At 53.7% G+C, this 20,842-nt stretch overlaps 1 protein-coding gene across 1 annotated transcript; it reads right to left on the bottom strand.

The window, feature by feature from the left end:
• Positions 1-1,163: 1,163 nt before the first annotated feature.
• Positions 1,164-18,737, bottom strand: LOC105478674 (gastric inhibitory polypeptide receptor). Its single transcript, XM_071087161.1, is given in 14 exon segments — positions 1,164-3,192; positions 3,195-3,281; positions 7,796-7,934; positions 8,044-8,132; positions 8,259-8,328; positions 8,655-8,715; positions 8,930-9,089; positions 11,829-11,973; positions 12,474-12,577; positions 13,716-13,819; positions 15,587-15,694; positions 16,275-16,374; positions 17,385-17,630; positions 18,648-18,737. Coding segments are annotated over 13 exon segments (1,482 nt in total). The 5' UTR covers positions 17,457-17,630; positions 18,648-18,737; the 3' UTR covers positions 1,164-2,949.
• Between the last annotated feature and the right edge of the window lie 2,105 nt (positions 18,738-20,842).

The following is a 20,842-nucleotide window of genomic DNA, read 5'->3' as shown; positions in this document are numbered from 1 at the left end:
TATGGGGTTATAAAGGTGTGCATTTACTACATCTAATTGGAAACAGCCATCTGTGGGGTAGATACTGGAGCTCTCCTTTTTTTTTTTTGAGATGGAGTCTCGCTCCGTCGCCCAGGCTGGAGTGCAGTGGGGCAGTCTCGGCTCACTGCAAGCTCTGCCTCCTGGGTTCATGCCATTCTCCTGCCTCAGCCTCCCGAGTAGCTGGGACTACAGGTGCCCACCACCACGCCTGGCTAATTTTTTGTATTTTTAGTGGAGATGGAGTTTCACTGTGTTAACCAGGATGGTCTCGATCTCCTGACCTTGTGATCTGCCCACCTCAGCCTTCCAAAGTGCTGGGATTACAGGCATGAGCCACCACGCCCGTCCTAAGTGATCTCATTTTATAGATGAGATAGTTGAGGCCAAGAGAGGGTAAGCGACTTGCTCAGGGTCACCCAGTTAGGAAACAGTGGTACTATTTCCAAACCCGGGGAGTCAGGTCCTCCGGAAAAAGTTTGAACTCTTGGGTAGCAAGATGGAGCTGCAGTGTCCTAATCTGTAAAGTTGGGACAATGGGCATGCCACAGGAGGTCACCCAGGGTTTGGTTCTGATGCAGAAAGTAACACAGCCCTGGAGTCACAGTCCGGGTTCTGTTCCTGCCTGCCTTCTTGGGTGTTGACCTGTACTTACTGGGAAATGGAAATCAGTTTCTCTACCTTGCGGGTTGGCACCCAAGATTCCAGTCCTGGCCGTTCTGCTCAGCTTGTCTGAATTTCCTTCCTCACCTCCTGCCCACATGCTTTCCATTGCGTCCGCCTTTAGAGGGTGAAATAAAAGCAGAGGTGGCAGGAATAGCCCTGGGCAAATTGGCCCAGCGTTGCCCACACACCAGCACCAGGCAGGGTCCTAAGTGTCACTCATGGGCATGTCAGGCAACCCAAGGATGCAGGTACCATCCGTTTGTATATGTTGCAGAGATCACATGTGACATGGCCACCTGGGGACTCTCTCAGGAAGGAGGGACAGTGGCAGCAGGTGTCCCGTTTTCGTAGCAACATGGATAAATTTGAGCAAAGCCACCATGGGCCCGCACCCCACCAGGCAGCCTACCTCAGTCATTTCCCTTTGTGATGCTGCCAAGAAGATGCTTCTACCCAAGAAAGACAAAAAGCAATTGTTTCTTATACTTTATTTACAAGGGCCTGCCCTGAGGCCCCCACCCCATGAGAACCCATAAGGTGGGGGAAAGGGGAAGCAGGCAGCAGGGCCACAAGCTTGAAAAGGGTGAGTTCAGCTTTGGGGCACATCGGTCCAGGGAGCCACGGACCCCAGGGAAAATGCTCGACAACACCCACACAGTAACTAAGTGCATATGTGTAAGGGGAGAATTTAGGGGTGAGGGTCTTGTGGGTGTATATACAGGTGGTCCAGCTATAATGAGACTGTCAGCATGCCCCCTCATTCTCCCAGGTCCCAGAGGCCGCCCATCTCAGGACAGTGGGGATATGCGTCCTCACTCCGCAGCCAGCAGCGGCCCTGACTGCTCTGGATATAAGGTTTCAGCCGCGAGGCCTGCCTTGCCTCACCTGTGCTCCAGTCCACACCAAATCACCCTCTCAGGACTCAGTGCCTCTCACATTACTATCTCCAGCTCGCCCCTCTCCTGAGAGCGCCAGACCCTTACACTCAGTGTCCTGTCCTGTGGTGTCCTACAAACACTGCCAGCCTAACATTTCCAGAGAGCACGCCTGGTTCTCACCCTCCGCGAACCCAATCTCCCTATCTTTCGTCTCTCCTCCATCCAAAACCAAGGAGTCCTCTCTACTGCTGTGTCCTCCTGTGATCCTTCATGAAATTCTCTCACTTCCACCTCTGAAATAGCTTCAAATCTGACTGCTTCATACCCCTCAGTGGCCTCCATCCTGGTCCGGCCACCGTCACTTCCCACCTGCAGTCCCCTCCTTTCTGGGCTCCAGCTTCCACCCCTGCCCTTGTCAATTTGTCCTCCTACAGGGCAGACAAGAAGGATCTGTTTAAAACATTAGCCCACTTGGGCCAGACGTAGTGGCTCATGCCTGTAATCCCAGCACTTTGGGAGGCAGAGATGGGTGGATCACTTGAGGTCGGGAGTTCGAGACCAGCCTGGCCAACGTGGGGAAACCCCATTTCTACTGAAAATACAAAAATTAGCTGGGCATGGTGGCAGATGCCTGTAATCCCAGATACTCGGGAGGCTTGAACTCGGGAGATAGAGGCTGCAGTGAGCCAAAATTGCACCACTGCACTCCAGCCTGGGCGACAGAGTGAGACTCCTTTTCAAAAAAAAAAAAAAAAAAAAGGCCGGGCGTGGTGGCTCATGCCTGTAATCCCAGCACTTTGGGAGACCCGTGGTGGGAGGATTACTTGAGCCCAGGAGTTCAAGACCAACCTGGGTAACAGTGAGATCCTGTATCATTTAAAAAAAAATAAAATATTACCCCCAAGAGACACTCCTAAGAATCTCCAAAGCACCTGAAATGAAATCCCAACTTGTGTGCCCCTGCCCACTTCTCTCTCTCTCCCCACCTGTTGGCTCTGACTTAATTCTACTCCAGCCAAGGCTGAGCGCCTTCCTGCCCAAGGGCCTTTGCCTATGCTATCGATTCCGCCTAGAATCCTGTTCTCCAGCTCTCCCCAAAGTGATCTCCTTCACCTCTTTCGGGGATGGCTTAAATGTCACCTCCTTGGAGACACCTCCCAGACCACCCTAGGCACCCTTCTCACTTCCCTTCATAACCATTCCATAGCGTGTGTGGAACTTGATGTTTTGTGTTCACGGTCTGTCTTCCCCACTCAGTTGTCATCTCCAGGAGGGACCTTTTTTCTGTTTCCTTCACCATTTCCCCAGCGTCCTCCATACTGGGCCTGGCACGCAGTAGGCACTCAATAAATCCATGCTAACTGAACAGACACAGGGATCCCGCCCCCTAGCAGTAACTTTCCAACACCCGTCTGGCCTCATTCCCAGGCCCTGGGAGGGTCCCCGAAGACAAGCCGCGGCCGGTGGGGACCTCGCCGGGGCCGGAGCCGGAGGGCAGGGCCCGGAAGGCGCGCTCCGGGAGCTGGCGCTGCTCCTCGCCCAGGCTGCGGCGCAGGCGGCAGTGGTGCCAGCCACGGCGGATCTCCGACTGCACCTGCGACACGATGGCGCTCAGAGGCTGCGCCGTACCCGGCGCTGCCGCCAGAGGGCGGGGGCGGCGGCCGGGGCTCTTCTTACCTCCTTGTTGATGAAGCAGTAGAGGACGCTGACCAGCAAGCCCTGCCAGAGGAGGCGCGGGGGTTACATCGCTGGTGGGGGCAGGACTGTAACCGCCTCCGCGCCCCCCTCCCCGTTTATTTTATTTTTTTTAAAGAGTCGGAATCCCGCTCTTGTTGCCCAGGCTGGAGTGCAGTGGCGCGATCTCGGCAAACTGCAACCTCCACCTTCCGGATTCAAGCGATTCTCCTGCTTCAGCCTCCTGAGTAGCTGGGATTACAGGCACCCTCCACCAAGCCCGGCTAATTTTTGTATTTTTGGTAGAGACGGGGTTTCACCCTATTGTCCAGGCTAGTCTCCAACTCCTGACCTCCGGTGATCCACCCGCCTCAGCTGGGATTACAAAGTGCTAGGATTACAGGCATGAGCCACCACGCCCAGCCTATGTAACTGTTCTCTTAATAAACTCGAGCCCTTGCCAGGCCCTGAAACACCTCAGCTACCACCACCTTTGTCCTAAACTATTAGGGTCATCTTTTCACTGGTTCCTGGCTTCCCCCACACCAATCCCACTGTATGCCCCAGAAGGTTAGCTGAGCACTGCTGGCTGGGGGTTAAGAACTGCGGACCCTGGAGGTGGGCTCCCTGGACTCAAAAACTACCTCTCCACTTTCCCATTTGAGCAAGCTGCTTAACTGCTCAGTTTCTTCATCTGGAAAATGGAGCAGTAATATAGTGGTAGTTGTGAGAATTTATTGTTGTGAGATTGTGTTGCTGTTTTTGTTTTTGTTTTTCTTTTTTTTTTTTTTTTGGAGACAGGGAGACAGAGTCTTGCTCTGTTGCCCAGGCTGGAGTGCAGAGTCTAGGCCAGGCATGGTGGCTCACACCTGTAATCCCAGCACTTTGGGAGACCGAGGCGGGCGGATCACGAGGTCAGGAGATCGAGACCATCCTGGCTAACACCATGAAACCCTGTCTCTACTAAAAATAAAAAAACAAAATTAGCTGGGCATGGTGGCAGACAGCTGTAGTCCCAGCTACTCAGGAGGCTGAGGCAGGAGAATGGCATGAACCTGGGAGGTGGAGCTTGCAGTGAGCTGAGATGGTGCCACTCCAGCCTGGGCGACAGAGCAAGATTCTGCCTCAAAAAAAAAAATTAAATTAAATTAAAAATTTAAAAAAATTAGCCAGGCATGGTGGTGGGCACCTGTAATCCCAGCTACTCACGAGGCTGAGGCAGGAGAATTGCTTGAACCTGGGAGGCGGAGGTTGCAGTGAGCCGAGATCGCGCCACTGCACTCCAGCCTGGGTGACAGAGCGAGACTCCAGTCTCAAAAAAAAAAAAAAAAGGCCAGGTGCGGTGGCTCAAGCCTGTAATCCCAGCACTTTGGGGGGCCGAGACGGGCGGATCACGAGGTCAGGAGATCGAGACCTTCCTGGCCGACACGGTGAAACCCCGTCTCTACTAAAAAATACAAAAAACTAGCCAGGCGAGGTGGCGGGCGCCTGTAGTCCCAGCTACTCGGGAGGCTGAGGCAGGAGAATGGCGTAAGCCCGGGAGGCGGAGCTTGCAGTGAGCTGAGATCCGGCCACTGCACTCCAGCCTGCGCGGCAGAGCGAGACTCCGTCTCAAAAAAAAAAAAAAAATCTCACTCAGACCAAATCCTTCTGCTGAGAGCCCTCCCATGGCCCCTGCTTCAAGCAGAGGAAAAGTCGAAGTCCTCACCTGGCCCCCCGAGGCCCCTCACCTCTCTGTCCTCATCTCCTCACAGCCTCTCTACTGGATCCCATGCTTCAGGCACCCTGGTCTTCCTCCCTGTCGCCAGCTACTCTCCTGCCTCAGGGATCTTGTCCTTGGTATTTCCCTGCCTGAAACATTTCCCCCAAATACTTACCTGGCTTGTCCCCTCACGTTCTTCAGGTCTCTGTTCCAGTGTCTGCTCAGAAATGCTTTCCCTTGACCCCACCTAAAACAGCAACCTGGCCAGGCATGGTGGCTCACACCTGTAATCCCAGCATTTTGGGAAGCGGAAGTGGGAGGATCACTTGAGCCCAGGAGCTCAAGACAAGCCAGAGAAATATAGCAAGACCCCATCTGTACAAAAAATACAAAAATTTGGCCAGGCGTGGTGGCTGATGCCTGTAATTCCAGCATTTTGGGAGACCGAGGCGGGAGGTCAATTGAGGGCAGGAGTTTGAGACCAGCCAGGGCAATACGGTAAAACGCCAACTCTACTAAAAATACAAAGGTTATCCGAGTGTGGTGGTGCACGCCTAATCCCAGCTACTCAGGAGGCTGAATTGCGTGAACCCAGGAGGCAGAGGTTGCAGTGATCTGAGATCACACCACTGCACTCCAACCTGGGTGACAGAGTGAGACTATATATCAAAAAAGAAAACAGCTGGGTGCAGTGGCTCATGCACAATCCCAGCACTTTGGGAGGCTGAGGCAAATGGATCACCTGAAGTCGGGAGTTTGAGACCAGCCTGACCAACATGGAGAAACCCCATCTCTACCAAAAATACAAAGTTTGCTGGGCGAGGTGGCTAACACCTGTAATTCTAGCACTTCAGGAGGCTGAGGAGGGTGGATCATGAGGTCAGGAGTTCAAGATCAGCCTGGCCAAGATGGTGAAATCCCATCTCTACTAAAAATACAAAAATTAGCCGAGAGTCGTGGCAGGTGCCTGTAATCCCAGCTACTCAGGAGGCTGAGGCAGAGAACTGGTTGAACCCAGGAGGTGGAGCTTGCAGTTAGCCGAGATTGCACCACTGCACTCCAGCCTGGGCGACAGAGCGAAACTCTGTCTCAAAGAAAAAAAAAAAAAAATTAGCTGGGCATGGTGGCACACCCCTGTAATCCCAGCTACTTGGGAGGCTAAGGCAAGAGAATCGCTTGAATCTGCGAGGCGAAGGTTGCAGTGAGCCGAGATCGTGCCATTGCACTCCAGCCTGGGCAACAAGAGTGAAACTCTATCTCAAAAAAAAAAAAAAAAAAATTAGTCAGGTGTGATGGCTTGCTCCTGAGCTCCCAGCTACTTAGGAGGCTGAGGCAGGAGGATTGCTGAGGCAGGAGGATTACTTCGGCCCAGGAGTCCAAGGCTGCAGTGAGCTAGGATCACACCCGTGCACTCCAGCCTGGGCAACAGAGGGAGACCTCATCTCTAAAAAAATAAAAATAAATAAAACAGTAACCCCATCCCTCAGTGGACACTCGTCATCTCTTTTCTTGCTTCATTCTCCCTCTAGGCACATCTCACCATCTAACATTCTATATGCTTTACTTCTTTTTTGTTAGTTTGTTTGTTGAGACATGGTCTCCCTCTGTGGCCAGGTAGAAGTGCAGTGGCACAATCTTGGTGCTCTGCAACCTCCACCCTCTGGGTTCAGGCGATTCTCCCACCTCAGCCTCCTGAGTAGCTGGGATTACAGGCAGCTGCCACCACACCTGGCTAATTTTTGTATTTTTTAGTAGAGACGGGGTTTCACCATATTGGTCAGGCTGGTCTGGAACTCCCAACCTCAGGTGATCCGCCTGCCTTGGCCTCCCAAAAAGCTGGGATTACAGGTGTGAGCCACCACACCCAGCTGTATGCTTTACTTCTATAGTGTGTTCAGTGTGTCTTTCCCACTGGAGGATAGGGACCATTTGGTTCTTGGCTATATCCCTGTGATAAGCCTGGAGAAGTGCTGAGTATATATACATGCTCAGTAATTTTTTGCTGAATTTAATGAATGAACAGTCTTGTCCAGTGAGGCTGGTATTGTCCCCACTTTGGAGATGAGAAAACTGAGGCTGAATGAGGTGAAGCAGGTTGGGGACTCAGGTAAAACAAGCAAGTGTAGGGTGGGCTTTCGGAATGAATCTTTCCTTAGATTCTGCACGTTGGCACTTCACTTACCTCTCCCTACTCTCAACCCTGAGGTGAAGGTCACACAGCTGGCAAACAGCTAGAAAGTGACAGAACCTGAATTTGGCCCCAGCTGTGTCCAGCCTCAAAGCCCTCACTCTTCACTAGCAGGCAGCACTGCTGGGGCTGCCAATCTCCTGTCCCGGTCCCTGTTGCTCCCTGCAGCCCAGGAAAGTCCTATCTTAGTATTTTGTATTGAATGAATGAACGGGCTGGGCGCCACGGCTCATGCCTATAATCCCAGCACTTCTGGAGGCCGAGGGGGGTGGATTACCTGAGTGAGGTTAGGAGTTGGAGACCAGCCTGGCCAACATGGTGAAACCCCGTCTCTACTAAAAATACAAAATTAGCCAGCTGTGGTGGCACATTCCTGTAATCCCATCTACTCTGGAGGCTGAGGAAGAGAATCGCTTGAACCCGGGAGTCAGAGGCTGCAGTGAACCGGGATCGCGCCACTGCACTCCAGCCTGGGCGACAGAGCGAGACTCCGTCTCAAAAAAAAAAAAAAAAAAAAAAAATGAATGAATGAATGAATGAATGAACGAAGTAAATCTCATCTTCACACCCCATTCAGTGGCTGCACCAGAGAACGACTGCAGCTCTCGTGCCCCTCTGGGGAGGAGGCCCTGGGTGGAAGGATGGAGCTCCTGCACCCTGCCTGTGCACCTGGAAAGAGCTGAGGAAGATCTCAAAGCCGAGCTTGGCGAAGCGCAGGGCGCCCCGGGCCTGTTCCTCGGTCACGGGAGCAAACACCACCTCGTGGACACCCAGCAGGGGCACCAGCGTCAGCGTGGAGCGAGCCAGCCTGGGGAGAGAGGGCAGCAGTGATCCCGCAGCCCTGGTTCCCCATCTCAGCCCTGGTTCCCCATCTCGCACCCGGCCCCTTCCCCTCGGTCCCCACCGCATGCCCTCACCTCAGCCGGTAATCCCGGCAGCGCATTTGCCGTGTCCTCAGCTTGGACAGGAGAATGCCAAGAATGCGGATAAAAATGAGGAAATTAATCTGTGGGGAGAGATAAGGTCTGAGCCAGCCGCGATCCCATTCTGGAGGGGGAGGAGGAGGTGGCACCCCACTTCCCAGAATGGTAAATCCCTGAGGACGGCCTGGTGGAGGCGGGACCGATCCTACCAAGATGGTCATGAGGATGGGGGTCCGTATAATCCACCAAATGGCCTTGACTTCGTTGCGCTCCCAGCACCTGAGGAAGGCGGAGTAGAGCTAAGAGATAGAAAAACTCTAGACTCACCGATCACCACGTTCATTTGCTCGCTAGGCCCCGCCCACCGCACTTGAGACCACACACATTCTCTAAGGTCCCGCCCATTACGATCTAGGCCCCACTCCCTCCCCTTGCCGGTTGCCCTCGAACACAACCTTTCCTAGCTCCCCATTCCTTTGGATCCCGCCCACATACCCCCAGCACCGAATAGCCTTCCGACCCTGCCCACGTTTCCATCACAACCCGCCCACGTCCCTCAAAGCCCCGCCCACCTCCCACGCCCCGCCCCAGACCCTGCAACTCACTGCGTGTTCTCGTACAGGTACCTGACGATCACCCAGGGAATGACGAAAAGCGCGGGGGCCCCTGTGCAGACCCCGACCCCGCCCCCCCACCCCGCCGCAGCTGTCAGCGCGCTCACGGGCCCCGCCAGGCCCAAGACCCGCGGAATTCCTCTGTCGGGGTGGGGGAGGCAGAAGCCTAGAGACGGGAGGAGACCCCCAGAGGCCAACCAGCAGGGCAGTTGGGGGAGCCGAGGAGAGGCGCGCTGGGTTGGGCGGGGGACGGGATCGGGGCTCACCCCAGCCGAGGAGCAGGTAGTAGCGGAAGTGGCCCTCCTCGGAGCCTCCCACTATCACCAGGAGACTGTGCAAGTAGACGCCCTCCACCAGCAGCCACGTGTAGTTGGCACCCACGCAGTACTGGGTCACGATCTGGGCCGTGCGGCAGGCAGCGAGGGCCTAGGGAGTGGCCAGACCGGTAGAGAGGTAGTCAGCGCTGCCTGGGTGTCTCCGAACCTCCCCCAACCTTGATCGCCCTTCCACCCCATCTCTTGCCATCAAAGGTGCTTCCACTCTGTGTCCCCAGTGAATGGTATCTGTGATTGGTTTCTCTCACTCTATTCCCTTTCCCTATATGGACTCTCCCACTCTGAACCCCTTAACAATTGGTATCTGGTTGGGCGCGGTGGCTCACGCCTTATAATCCCAGCACTTTAGGAGGCCGAGGTGGGCGGATCACCTGAAGTCAGGAGTTGGAGACCAGCCTGGCCAACGTGGTGAAACCCCGTCTTTACTAAAAATACAAAAATTAGCCGGGCGTGGTGGCGGGCGCCTGTAATTCCAGCTACTTGGGAAGCTGAAGCAGTAGAATGGCTTGAACCCAGGAGGCGGAGGTTGCGGTGAGCCGAGATTGCGCCACTGCGCTCCAGCCTGGGCGACAGAAGGAGACTCCGTCTCAAAAAAAAAAAAAAAAAAAAAAAAAAGAATCCGCTTCTTTTTTGAGACTCCGTCTCAGAAAACAAAACAAACAAAAAACAAAAAAAATGGGTATCTTCCATCATTGCTATCAGTTCCCCCTAGATCCCCAAAATGTGACCTCTGTCACTGGTCACCCCAGCTCCTTCTAAGAACTGAACTCTCCTGCCAGTACCCACATTATGGACTCTCCTGCCCTATGGCTTCCTCTTTTTTTTTTTTTTTTTTTAAGATGGAGCCTTGCTCTGTTACCCAGGCTGGAGTGCAATGGCACAATCTCAGCTCACTGCAATCTCTGCCTCCCGGGTTCAAGTGATTCTCCTGCCTCAGCCTCCCGAGTAGCTGGGACTACAGGCAAGCACCCCACACCCAAAAATACAAATACACTCTGTATTTTTAGCAGAGATGGGGTTTCACTATGTTGGTCAGGTTGGTCTCAAACTCCTGACCTCGTGACCTGCCTGCCTCGTCCTCCCAAAGTGCTGGAATTACAGGCATGAGCCACCGTGTCCAAACCCTCATTTTTTTTTTTTTTTTTTTTTGAGACAGGGTCTCAGTCTTTCACTGGATTGCACTGGCGCTGTCACAGCAGCACAACTCACTGCAGCCTCAACCTCCTGGACTCAAGTGATCCTACCATCTCAGCCTCCCAAGTAGCTGGGAGTACAGGCACGGGCCACCATGTTCGGCTAATTTTTGTATGTTTTTGTAGAGATGGGGTTTTGCTATGTTACCCAGGCTGGTCTTGAACTCCTGGGCAGAAAGCGATCCGCCTACCTCAGCCTCCCAAAGTGCTGGGATTACAGGCATGAGCCACTTCTGGGCCATGCTATAGCTTTTTTTTTTTTTTTTTTTTTGAGACAGAGTCTCGCTCTGTCACCCAGGCTGGAGTGCAGTGGCCGGATCTCAGCTCACTGCAAGCTCCGCCTCCCAGGTTTACGCCATTCTCCTGCCTCAGCCTCCCGAGTAGCTGGGACTACAGGCGCCCGCCACCTCGCCCAGCTAGTTTTTTGTATTTTTTAGTAGAGACGGGGTTTCACTGTGTTAGCCAGGATGGTCTCAATCTCCTGACCTCGTGATCCACCCGTCTCGGCCTCCCAAAGTGCTGGGATTACAGGCTTGAGCCACCGCGCCCGCCTGCTATGGCTTTAAAAAAAATTTTTTTGTGTGACAGACTCTGGCTCTGTCACCCAGGCTGGAGTGGAGTGGCGCAATCTCAGCTCACTGTAATCTACCCGCTCCCAGGTTCAAGTGATTCGTCTGCCTCAGCCTCCTGAGTAGCTGAGACTACATGTGCGCACCACCACGCCCGGCTAATCTTTGTATTTTTAGTAGAGATGGGGTTTCACCATATTGACCAGGCTGATCTTGAACTCCAGACCTCGTGATCTGCCCGCCTCGGCCTCCCAAAGTGCTGGGATTACAGACGTGAGCCACTGTGCCTGGGTGTGTGCTATGGCTTTTTTTTTTTTTTTTTTTTTTTTGAGACAGAGTTTCGCTCTTTTTGCCCAGGCTGGAGTGCAATGGCGCGATCTCGGCTCACCGCAACCTCTGCATCCCAGGTTCAAGCGATTCTGCTGCCTCAGCCTTCCAAGTAGCTGAGATTACAGGCATGTGCCACCACCTTGGCTAATTTTGTATTTTTAGTAGAGACAGGGTTTCTCCATGTTGGTCAGGTTGGTCTTGAACTCCCGACCTCAGGTGATCCACCTGCCTCGGCTCCCAAAGTGCTGGGATTACAGGCGTGAGCCACCGCGCCCGTCCACTATGGCTTCTTAACAATTGGTATGGTCCAACTTTCGACTAGATAGTTCTCACCACGTCTACTCCCAGCCTCTAGCCTCTCCCACCCTTTCTCCTAGTAACAAACTGGCACCTACCACATCCCAGTCCCCAGTTACTTTCTTGTATCCTGCCATGCCTCACCTCCAGCAGGTGGATTCTCTCATTGGTGAAAAAGTTCAATGATGGGTGAGATAATGAGGGAGAGGAATGGAAAATTCCAATATGGGAGTGATAGGCTGGGAGAGTTCAATGAGGCCGAGTTGGGAGGTTCCCTCTCCCAATGTGTCTTGATCCCCCACCCCAAGACACATTTGGAGAGGGACCCTCCCAGCTCAGATAAACTGTGAGAGTGTAGGAGATAGGAAATGCACTGAGAACTTCCTGGTCCCACCAGAGAAGCAAGATTCCCATTTGGAGGAATGGAAGGAGGATGCCCACCTGGTTCCACAGCACAAGGGCCTGGTCCCCAAGGTAGGGGCCAGGTCGAGGCAGTAGACGGTCCCGGCTGAGAATCGCCGCCGCTCGCAGTGTGAAAGACGTGAACAGGTTGATGTGGATATAGTTTCTAGTGCAATGTAGTCGCCTAGGGAATTTGGAAGGCAGTTTGGGGGCCCCTGGAGAGCTGCCCTCAGCCACACAGAGCTCTATTTTTTTTTTTTTTTTAAACAGGGTCTCACTCTGTCACCCAGGCTAGAATGCAGTGGCACAATCAGGGCTCACCGCAGCCTCAACCTCCCGAGCTCAAGCAATCCTCCTGTCTCAGCGCCCCACTATAGCTGGGACCACAGGTGCACCACCAGCATGCCTAGCTAATTTTTTATTTTTCGCAGAGACAAGGTTTCACTATGTTGCCCAGCCAGATTTCAAACTCCTGGACTCAAGCGATCCTCCTGCCTTGGCCTCCCAAAGAGCTGGGATTACAGGCATCAGCCACCAAAGAGAGCTCCTTTAACCACCCCCACTGCTCCCCATAGAACCACCAGTGGATGGTTGGAGCTGGTGGAACCAGACCACCCCATCTTACTGGACAAACTGAAGCCGAGCTCACATCTCTGCCGCCACCACTCAGGGTTCAAGTCCCACCTGAACAAGCTCAAGATGAGCAGGGCTAGCAGCAGTGTGGCGAGAGACAGGGAGTAGCCAACGGTGTACATGACCTGCAGCCGCTCCAAGATGAGCCTTTGGTCCTGGGGGGGCGAGAAGGGGAAGGGAACAAGGCTTGGCTCGAAGCCCCAGGCCCAGAGAGAGACTGGAAGGACCTCTGCTCTTTGTTTCTGCCCAAATACCCTATGTTCTCTTGGGGAACAGCTTACCCTTTTTTGAGAAGGGCCGACTCCACCCTTCAGCTCCAGGGCACGAGGCATGTGACCAGCCAACCAGATAATTTTTTTTTTTTTTTTTTTTTTTTTTTTTTGAGATATAGTCTTGTTTTGTTGCCCTGGAGTACTCTGGCAGGATCATGGTTCCTTGCAGCCTCGCCCTCCAGGGCTCAAGCGATCCTCCCGCCCCAGACTCCAGAGTAGCTGGGACTACAGGTGCGCACCAACATGCCCAGCTAATTTTTGTATTTTTAATAGAGACGGGGTTTCACCATATTGGCCAGAATGGTCTCAATCTCTTGATCTCGTGATCCGCCCACCTCGGCCTCCCAAAGTGCTGGGATTACAGGCATGAGCCACTGCTCCTGGCCAAAGTTTTGTATTTTTTGTAGAGATGGAGTTTCACCATGTAACCCAGGCTGGTCTCAAAATCCTGCGCTCAAGCAATCATCTTCTCAAAGTGTTAGAATTACAGGCATGAGCCACTGAGCTCAGCCCAACTAGAGCATTCTTTTATTTAGTTATTTATTTTTTTGAGATGGAGTCTCACTCTGTCACCCAGGTTGGAGTACAGTGGCACGATCTTGGCTCACTGCAACCTCTGCCTCCTGGGTTCAAGCAATTCTCATGTCTCAGCCCCCTGAGTAGCTGGGACTACAGGTGCACACAACCACGTCCGGCTAATTTTTGTATTTTTAGTAGACACGGGGTTTTGCCATGTTGGCCAGGCTGGTCGCAAACTCCTGACCTCAAGTGATCCACCCTCCTTGGCCTCCCAAAGTGCTGGGATTACAGGCATGAGCCACAGCACCCAGCCATCTTATTGTTTTCCATCACATAAGCCAATACATCTTTCTGTCTCGCTCTTTGAAGCAAGTCTGAGTTGAGTTTCTCTCACTTACAACCCAGAGCTCTGAATAGTCCAAGGGATTTCAGGCCCTGCCTGAATCTACTGCCTTTCCTTCTCTCCCTGGACTCCTAACCTGAAGCCCTCACCTCTTCTTACCAGAAAGGCCTCATTCTTCTCTGGGTTCTCACATTGTGTGTGGTCTCTCCAAAGTCCCCATTGGCCATCACTGCCACACTGGCGGAGGACGAAACCTGCAGCCACTGTGGGGAAAGAAGAGAGGGAATTAAGGCACACAGAGAAAGAGATAAATACAGAAAGACAAACTGTGAGACAATAACAGAGAGGGAGAGAGCAGAAGTGGTGACCATGATGATGATGATGATAAACCCTTATATGGCATGCTATATGTATTAATTTAATATTCATACAAGCCCATGGAATTGGTAATATCATTAACCTAGTTTTACATATGGGAAAATTGAGATACAAAAAGTTAAGGCTGGGCACGGTGGCTCACGCCTGTAATCCCAGCACTTTGGGAGTCTGCGATGGGCAGATCAGGAGGTCAAGAGATCGAGACCATCCTGGCCAACATGGTGGAACCCTGTCTCTACTAAAAATACAAAAATTAGCTGGGCGTAGTAGCGCCCGCCTGTAGTCCCAGCTACTTGGGAGGCTGAGGCAGGAGATTGGTTGAACCTGGGAGGTGAGGTTACAGTGAGCCGAGATCACGCCACTGCATTCCAGCCTTGCAACAAAGCCAGACTCCGTCTCAACAACAACAACAAAACAACAAAAACAACAAAAGTTAAATAGGCCTGTAATCCCAGCGCTTTGGGAGACTGAGGTGAGAGGATCCCTTGAGGCCAGGAGTTTAAGATCAGCCTGGGTAACATGGCAAGACTCTGTCACTGCCAAAAAAAAAAAAAAAAAATTAGCTGGATGTGTTAGCATGCGCCTCTAGTCCCTGCTATTTGGGAGGCTGAGGCGGAAGGATCGCTTGAACCCAGGAGTTCCGAGGCTGCAGTGAACTATGATGCCGCCACCACATGGGTGACAGACCCAGACTCTGTCTCAAAAAGGAAAAAAGTAGGGGCCGGGCACGGTGGCTCACGCCTGTAATCCCAGCACTTTGGGAGGCTGAGGTGGGCGGATCACGAGGTCAGGAGATCGAGACCACGGTGAAACCCCGTCTCTACTAAAAAAATACTAAAAATTATCCGGGCATGGTGGTGGGCGCCTGTAGTCCCAGCTACTTGGGAGGCTGAGGCAGGAGAATGGCGTGAACCCGGGAGGTGGAGCTTGCAGCGAGCCGAGATCGCACCACTGCACTCCAGCCTGGGCAACAGAGCGAGACTCCATCTCAAAAAAAAAAAAGAAAAGAAAAAAGAAAAAAAATAGGTTAAATAAATAAACTGTCTGAGGCGACATAGCTAGTTAGGCTAAGATGCCCAGAGACTGACAGACTCAGGAAAAGGAGACAAAATAAGAACGCTGTGGTGCCCGGGCGTGGTGGCTGATGCCTGTAATCCCAGAACTTTGGGAAGCCAACGCTGGCAGATCACTTGAGGTCAGGAGTTCGAGACCAGCCTGGCCAACATGGTAAAACCCCGTCTCTACTAAAAATCCAAAAAAAAAAAAAAAAAAAAAAAAATAGCCGGGTGTGGTGGCGCACGCCTGTAATCCCGGCTTCTCGGGAGTCTGAGGCTGGAGAACCGCTTGAACCCGGGAGGCAGAAGTTGCAATGAGCCGAGTTCATCCCACTGCGCTCCAGCCTGGGTGATAGAGGGAGACTTCGTCTCCAAATAAATAAATAGAAAGAGATATGGAGACAGAGAAGCTGCATTATGTGAGAGAGTCAGGGTTGGACAGACAGGAGAAACCCAGCCTGGTAGAAAGGAGTAGAGGGCAAAGAAGAGCAGGAGAGGGGTGCAGGTGAGCTGCAGGACTCGGATGTAGGAGTCTGGGGGTAAAGGTTAGCAGCTGTTTGTGTCTGGGGAGGGCTCTGGGCCCAGGGAACACCTCACCGTGGTGGTGCCAGGGCAGGTACCAGGGGCAGGAGGCACGGGCAGTGGCGTTGGGTGCAGCATAGTTCCAGCAGACGTACATATCGAAGGACCCGTTACAGGCGAGGCCTGGGAGAGGGCATGAGGGCCAGGTGCCCAGTGGACCTACTGCGCAGTGGGCCAGTGCTTCTCCGCCGGCCACACCAAGCCCGGCTCTAGCCCCGCCCACTCGGAGGGCGTTCCGTCCCGGCTGGGCCACAAGCTCCTCCCACCAGCCTCAAAGCTCCGCCCCTCCTCCCTGCCCCACTCTGGGCTCCTCCCACCAAACAAGTCCCCTCCCCAGATCGTCCCACCTGGAGGGGCCCTTCAGTCTTCATCCCAAACCCCGCCCCCTTCAAGGTTTATTTATGTGCTGGCCCCGCCCAAGGCTCCACCCATTTCGAGCTTCTTCTCAGGCCTTCCGAAGGAACTGTGGTCCTGCCGCCAGTTCCCACCACGCTCAGGTCAGCCCCCGGGCCTCTCCAGCCCACATCGCCCCGAGATTTCTTCTCCGCCCGTCAGCCCAAGGCCCACCCCAAGTCCACCCCTCTCAGCCTCAGCCCTCCTGGTCACACCTGAAGGCGGTTCCGCGGCTGCCCGTCTGCCGGAGGCCCACCCCAGCCCACTCCAAGCCCACCCCTCTCAGCGTCCCCAGCCCTCCTGGTCACACCTGAAGGCGGTTCCGCGGTTGCCAAGGTCTCCTGGCACTCCCTGCGGTACCGTTCCCAGCGCTGGTACAGCTCCCCCGCCGTCTGCCCCTCAGAGCCTGTCTAGGAAAAGAAAGAAGGGAGGACCCCCCAGACCGACTCCCGCTCCCAGGCTGCTAGTTCCATGTGGGCCAGAAGCGCCCCAGAGAGACTTCAAGGGGCTGTCGCGTTTTGCTCGGGAGTCTTTGGTGGCTTGGAAACCAGTTCCAAGTTTTGGGGTGGGGTGCCTGGAAGCCACCCAATGGAGTTGCTATGGGAGACTGAAAACCTTCAAGAAAATTGGGGAGGGGGTGGCTGGAAATTATCAGGAGGGTTTGTTGGGGGAAAAAAAGGGAGTGGAAACAATAATCAAAACTTGAATCTGGGCCCGGGCACAGTGGCTCAGGCCTGCAATCCCAGTACTTTGGGAGGCCGAGGAGGGTGGGTCACTTGAGGCCAGGGGTTCGAGACCAGCCTGGCCAACACGGTGAAACCCCCGTCTCTACTAAAAATCCAAAAATTAGCCGGGCGTGGTGGAGTGCCCATGTAATCCCAGCTACTTGAGAGGCTGAGGCGGGAGAATCGCTTGAACCCGGGAGACGGAGGTTGTAGTGAGCCCAGATCATGCCACTGCATCCCAGCCTCGGTGACAGACTGAAACTCCATCTCAAAAAAAGAAAACAAACGAAATACCACCCAACAACTTGAATCTGGGCAAGCGGGGCAGTCTTGAAACTCTCTTTGCGCTAAGGGAAGCCTTTTTTCTTTTTTTCCTGAGACAGGGTCTCATTCTGTCACCCAAGTTGGAGTGCAGTGGCACGATCTCGGTTCACTGCAACCTCTGCCTCCCGGGCTCAAGTGATTCACCTGCCTCAGCCTCCCGAGTAGCTGGGATTACAGGCGGCCACCACCACACCCGGCTAACACCACACCAGGCTGGTCTCGAACTCCTGACCTCAGGTGATTCACCCGCCTTGGCTTCCCAAAGTGCTGGGATTACAGGCGTGAGCGACCGCGCCCGGACGAGGGAAGCCCTAAAACCGTTCCCATACCTCCCTCCAAGCCTGGAGCTCCTCTGGCTCCTGCGTCCTCACCTCCGCCCTCCGGAGCAGCAGCCCCCACAGTGAGAGCCGCAACAGCAACTGCAGGATCGGAGAGGTAGTCATCGTGAGGGCGGCGAGGGTCTGGTTCGTGTAGGGGCGATCAGGCCCGGAAGGTCCCAGGACAGGGTCAGCACCTCTGCCCTCCGACTCCAACCCCAGCGTCACCCCGTCTCAAGGATTCACACACGCGGACTCCGAGGCAGCACACCCGCTCCCCCAACTCCCAGGCGTGATGATCTGCGGGGAGGGAGAGGTACAGGAGTGGGTGGGACTCCGGTGGTGGGCGGGGCCCCTTAAGTGATTCCCCGGCCGCCCCTGACTGTTGCTGGGGCAGCAAAGGTGGAAGGGGGGTGTTTGCTGAGCGGGCGGTTGCCCTAGAGCTACGTTGGGCGGAAGTGTCAGTGTCACCGCAAGTCTGGACCTACAGACTCCTGGGAACCGGGGGACCGCCTTGGAGAGGAGGAGTAGAAACCGTCAGCCTAGCCCCCTTTTCTATGGGGAACTGAAAAACTTGAAGGTTTTCATTAACCCCTAGTGGGATACTTGAAACGCCCATCTGAGTTCCCACAGCCTGGTGGAGAACTTGAAACGCCCATCCGAGCTCCCACTCTCCAAGCCCAAAGGGTTTTCTAGCACAGATAGGAACCCAACCTTATAAAACTTCCCCCCCTGGGGGTAGATAAAGCCCAGAGTAAGTGGAACAACCCTTTTCCAGCATCCAAATACTGAGGGACTAGAGAAGCGACGGATCCGGGGTTAGGTGTGCAGATGCCTGGAAATCCATCTATCTAACGCCCAACAGCCACTCACCCGCGCCCCCGCGGCCCCACGTAGAGAAAGAGGGAAGCAGAGAGGATCTCAGGTCGAGCCCCAGAAAGACAGACAACGACGTCACAGACACAAGAGACAGAAATATAAAGACTGAGAGGCGCAGAGACGGAGGGACAGAATGAGACCCCCAGCCAGAGACCAGAAAACAACAAACAGAGAAAGAGATACAAATGTGGGCTAGGAGACAAAGAGGAAGCAGGGACGTGGAGGGAGACAGAGCGGGGGGAAAGAGAAGTTATCTAGCAGCTAACCAGAGATGGAGACACGCAGACAGAGACATCAAGAGACAGAGATGAGCAGAGACTGTGGTGGGCACAGAGACAGAGAGACAGAGGCAGGGCAGAGAAGCAGAGAGGGAGAGTGCCAGAGACTTGAGGGGTCAAGGGGGGCAGGGAGAATGGGCTGGGATTGGGGAGCCCTCACCTGTCCCCAGTCCTGCTCCTGGTCACTTGCTCCTGCAGCCCCCTGCCACTGCTGCCTCCACTGCCTCGTCTGGGCTCTGGGAGAGGTGACAGGCACTGGCAGCCCAGGGTGGTGGGAGGGGGCGGGGCCAAGGCGGGACAGGGAACGGAAGTGGGGAGCTCTGGGGCAGAGAGCCAGAGAGCCGAGCAGGGGGCAGTAGTCAAGGTCATCAGTGAGGGCAGTTACTGAATTGTCCTTATCGTCCTGAGGACCCCTGCACCAAGTGTGTACAATCTCTCATGCTGTCCCACCCACAGGTACCCACCCCCAACTGCCACTCATTCCCACAGCCTCAGTCACTCAATCAAACATGCAGTGTCACACACAATCCGATAGGCTGAGCCATAGAAAGGCACAGTCATAGAACCTCACAAGCTGTTACTCACACAGTCACACATTCAATCACACCCATACAGTCCCACGGTCACACCCAGACAGCCACAGTCTCTCACTCACAGGTTGACAGTCATTGACAGTGAAACACAGTCACACACCCGGGGCCATGGACTCCTGCACACACACAGTAACACTCATAGTGTCCCACAATCCCAACAACACTGTCAATCACACACACATTCACGCAATCACTGGCTTTCATCACAAACACTCTTGCCCTGCTAGCCTATGTGGCCCGGGAGGGCAGAGCCAGGACATCTGGGTCACCACTGGGTCCCCAGTATCGTTCAGAGCAGGGGTTCAAGGAAGGATTGTCATGAAATAAATATATGCAGTATGCAGTTGTGTGGTTACTTGCAGACATACTTTTTTTTTTTTTTTTTTTTTGAGACAGAGTCTCCCTCTGTTGCCCAAGCTGGAATGCAGTAGCACGATCTCAGCTCACTGTAACCTCTGCCTCCTGGGTTCAAGCAATTCTCCCACCTCAGCCTCCCGAGTATCTGGGATTCCCGGCACATACCACCAGACCCGACTAATTTTTGTATTTTTAGTAGAGATGGGGTTTCACCATGTTGCCCAGGCTGGTCTCAAACTCCTGACCTCAGGTGATCCACATGTCTTGGCCTTCCAAAGTGGTGGGATTACAGGTGACAGCCACCACACCCGGCCCATACAATCATTTTTTAATTTTATTTATTTATTTATTTATGAGAGTGGAGTGCACTGGCACAATTATAGCTCACGGCAGCCTCCACTTCCTGGGCTCAAGGGATCCTCTCACCTCAGCCTCAGCTGGGACTACAGGCATGAGATACCACGCCCTACCATTTTATTAAAAAATAATTTCAACTTTTTTTTTTTTTTTTTTGAGACAGGGTCTCACTCTGTCACCCAGGCTGGAGTGCATCTCGGCTCACTTCAACCTCCACCTCCAGGGTTCAGGAGATTCTCCTGCCTCAGCCTCCCGGGTAGCTGGGACTACAGGTGTGCGCCACCACACCAGGCTAAAATTTTTTATTTTTAGTAGAGATGGGGTTTCGCCATGTTGGCCATACTGGTCTCCAACTCCTGGCCTCAAACAATCCTCCTACCTCGACCTCCCAAAGTGCTGGGACTATAGGCATGTGCCACGACACCCAGCCTCAACTTTTATTTTATTTTATTTTATTTATTTATTTTAATTCATTTTCTTCCTTTCTTTTTTTTTTTTTTTTTTTGAGACGGAGTCTTGCTCTGTAGCCCGGGCTGGAGTGCAGTGGCCGGATCTCAGCTCACTGCAAGCTCCGCCTCCCGGGTTTGCGCCATTCTCCTGCCTCAGCCTCCTGAGTAGCTGGGACTACAGGCGCCCGCCACCTCGCCCGGCTAGTTTTTTGTATTTTTAGTAGAGACGGGGTTTCACCGTGTTAGCCAGGATGGTCTCGATCTCCTGACCTCGTGATCCGCCTGTCTCGGCCTCCCAAAGTGCTGGGATTACAGGCTTGAGCCACCGCGCCCAGCCTCATTTTCTTTCTTTATTTTTTTAGACAGGGTCTCACTCTGTCACCCAGGCTGAAGTGCAGTGGCGCCGTCTTGGCTCCCTGCAACCTCTGCCTCTTGGGTTCAAGCAATTCTCATGCCTCAGCCTCCAGAGTAGCTGGGACTACAGGTGTGTGCCACCATGCCTGGCTAATTTTTGTATTTTTAGTAGAGATGAGGTTTCACCATGTTGGCCATGCTGTTCTTCAACTCCTGGCCTCAAGTGATCCTCCCACCTTGGCCTC

The sequence above is a fragment of the Macaca nemestrina genome, chromosome 20, assembly GCF_043159975.1.
Source record: "Macaca nemestrina isolate mMacNem1 chromosome 20, mMacNem.hap1, whole genome shotgun sequence".
NCBI lineage: Eukaryota > Metazoa > Chordata > Mammalia > Primates > Cercopithecidae > Macaca > Macaca nemestrina.
The sequence above is the reverse complement of the archived record's forward strand: the minus strand, read 5'-3'. Positions and strand labels throughout refer to the sequence as shown.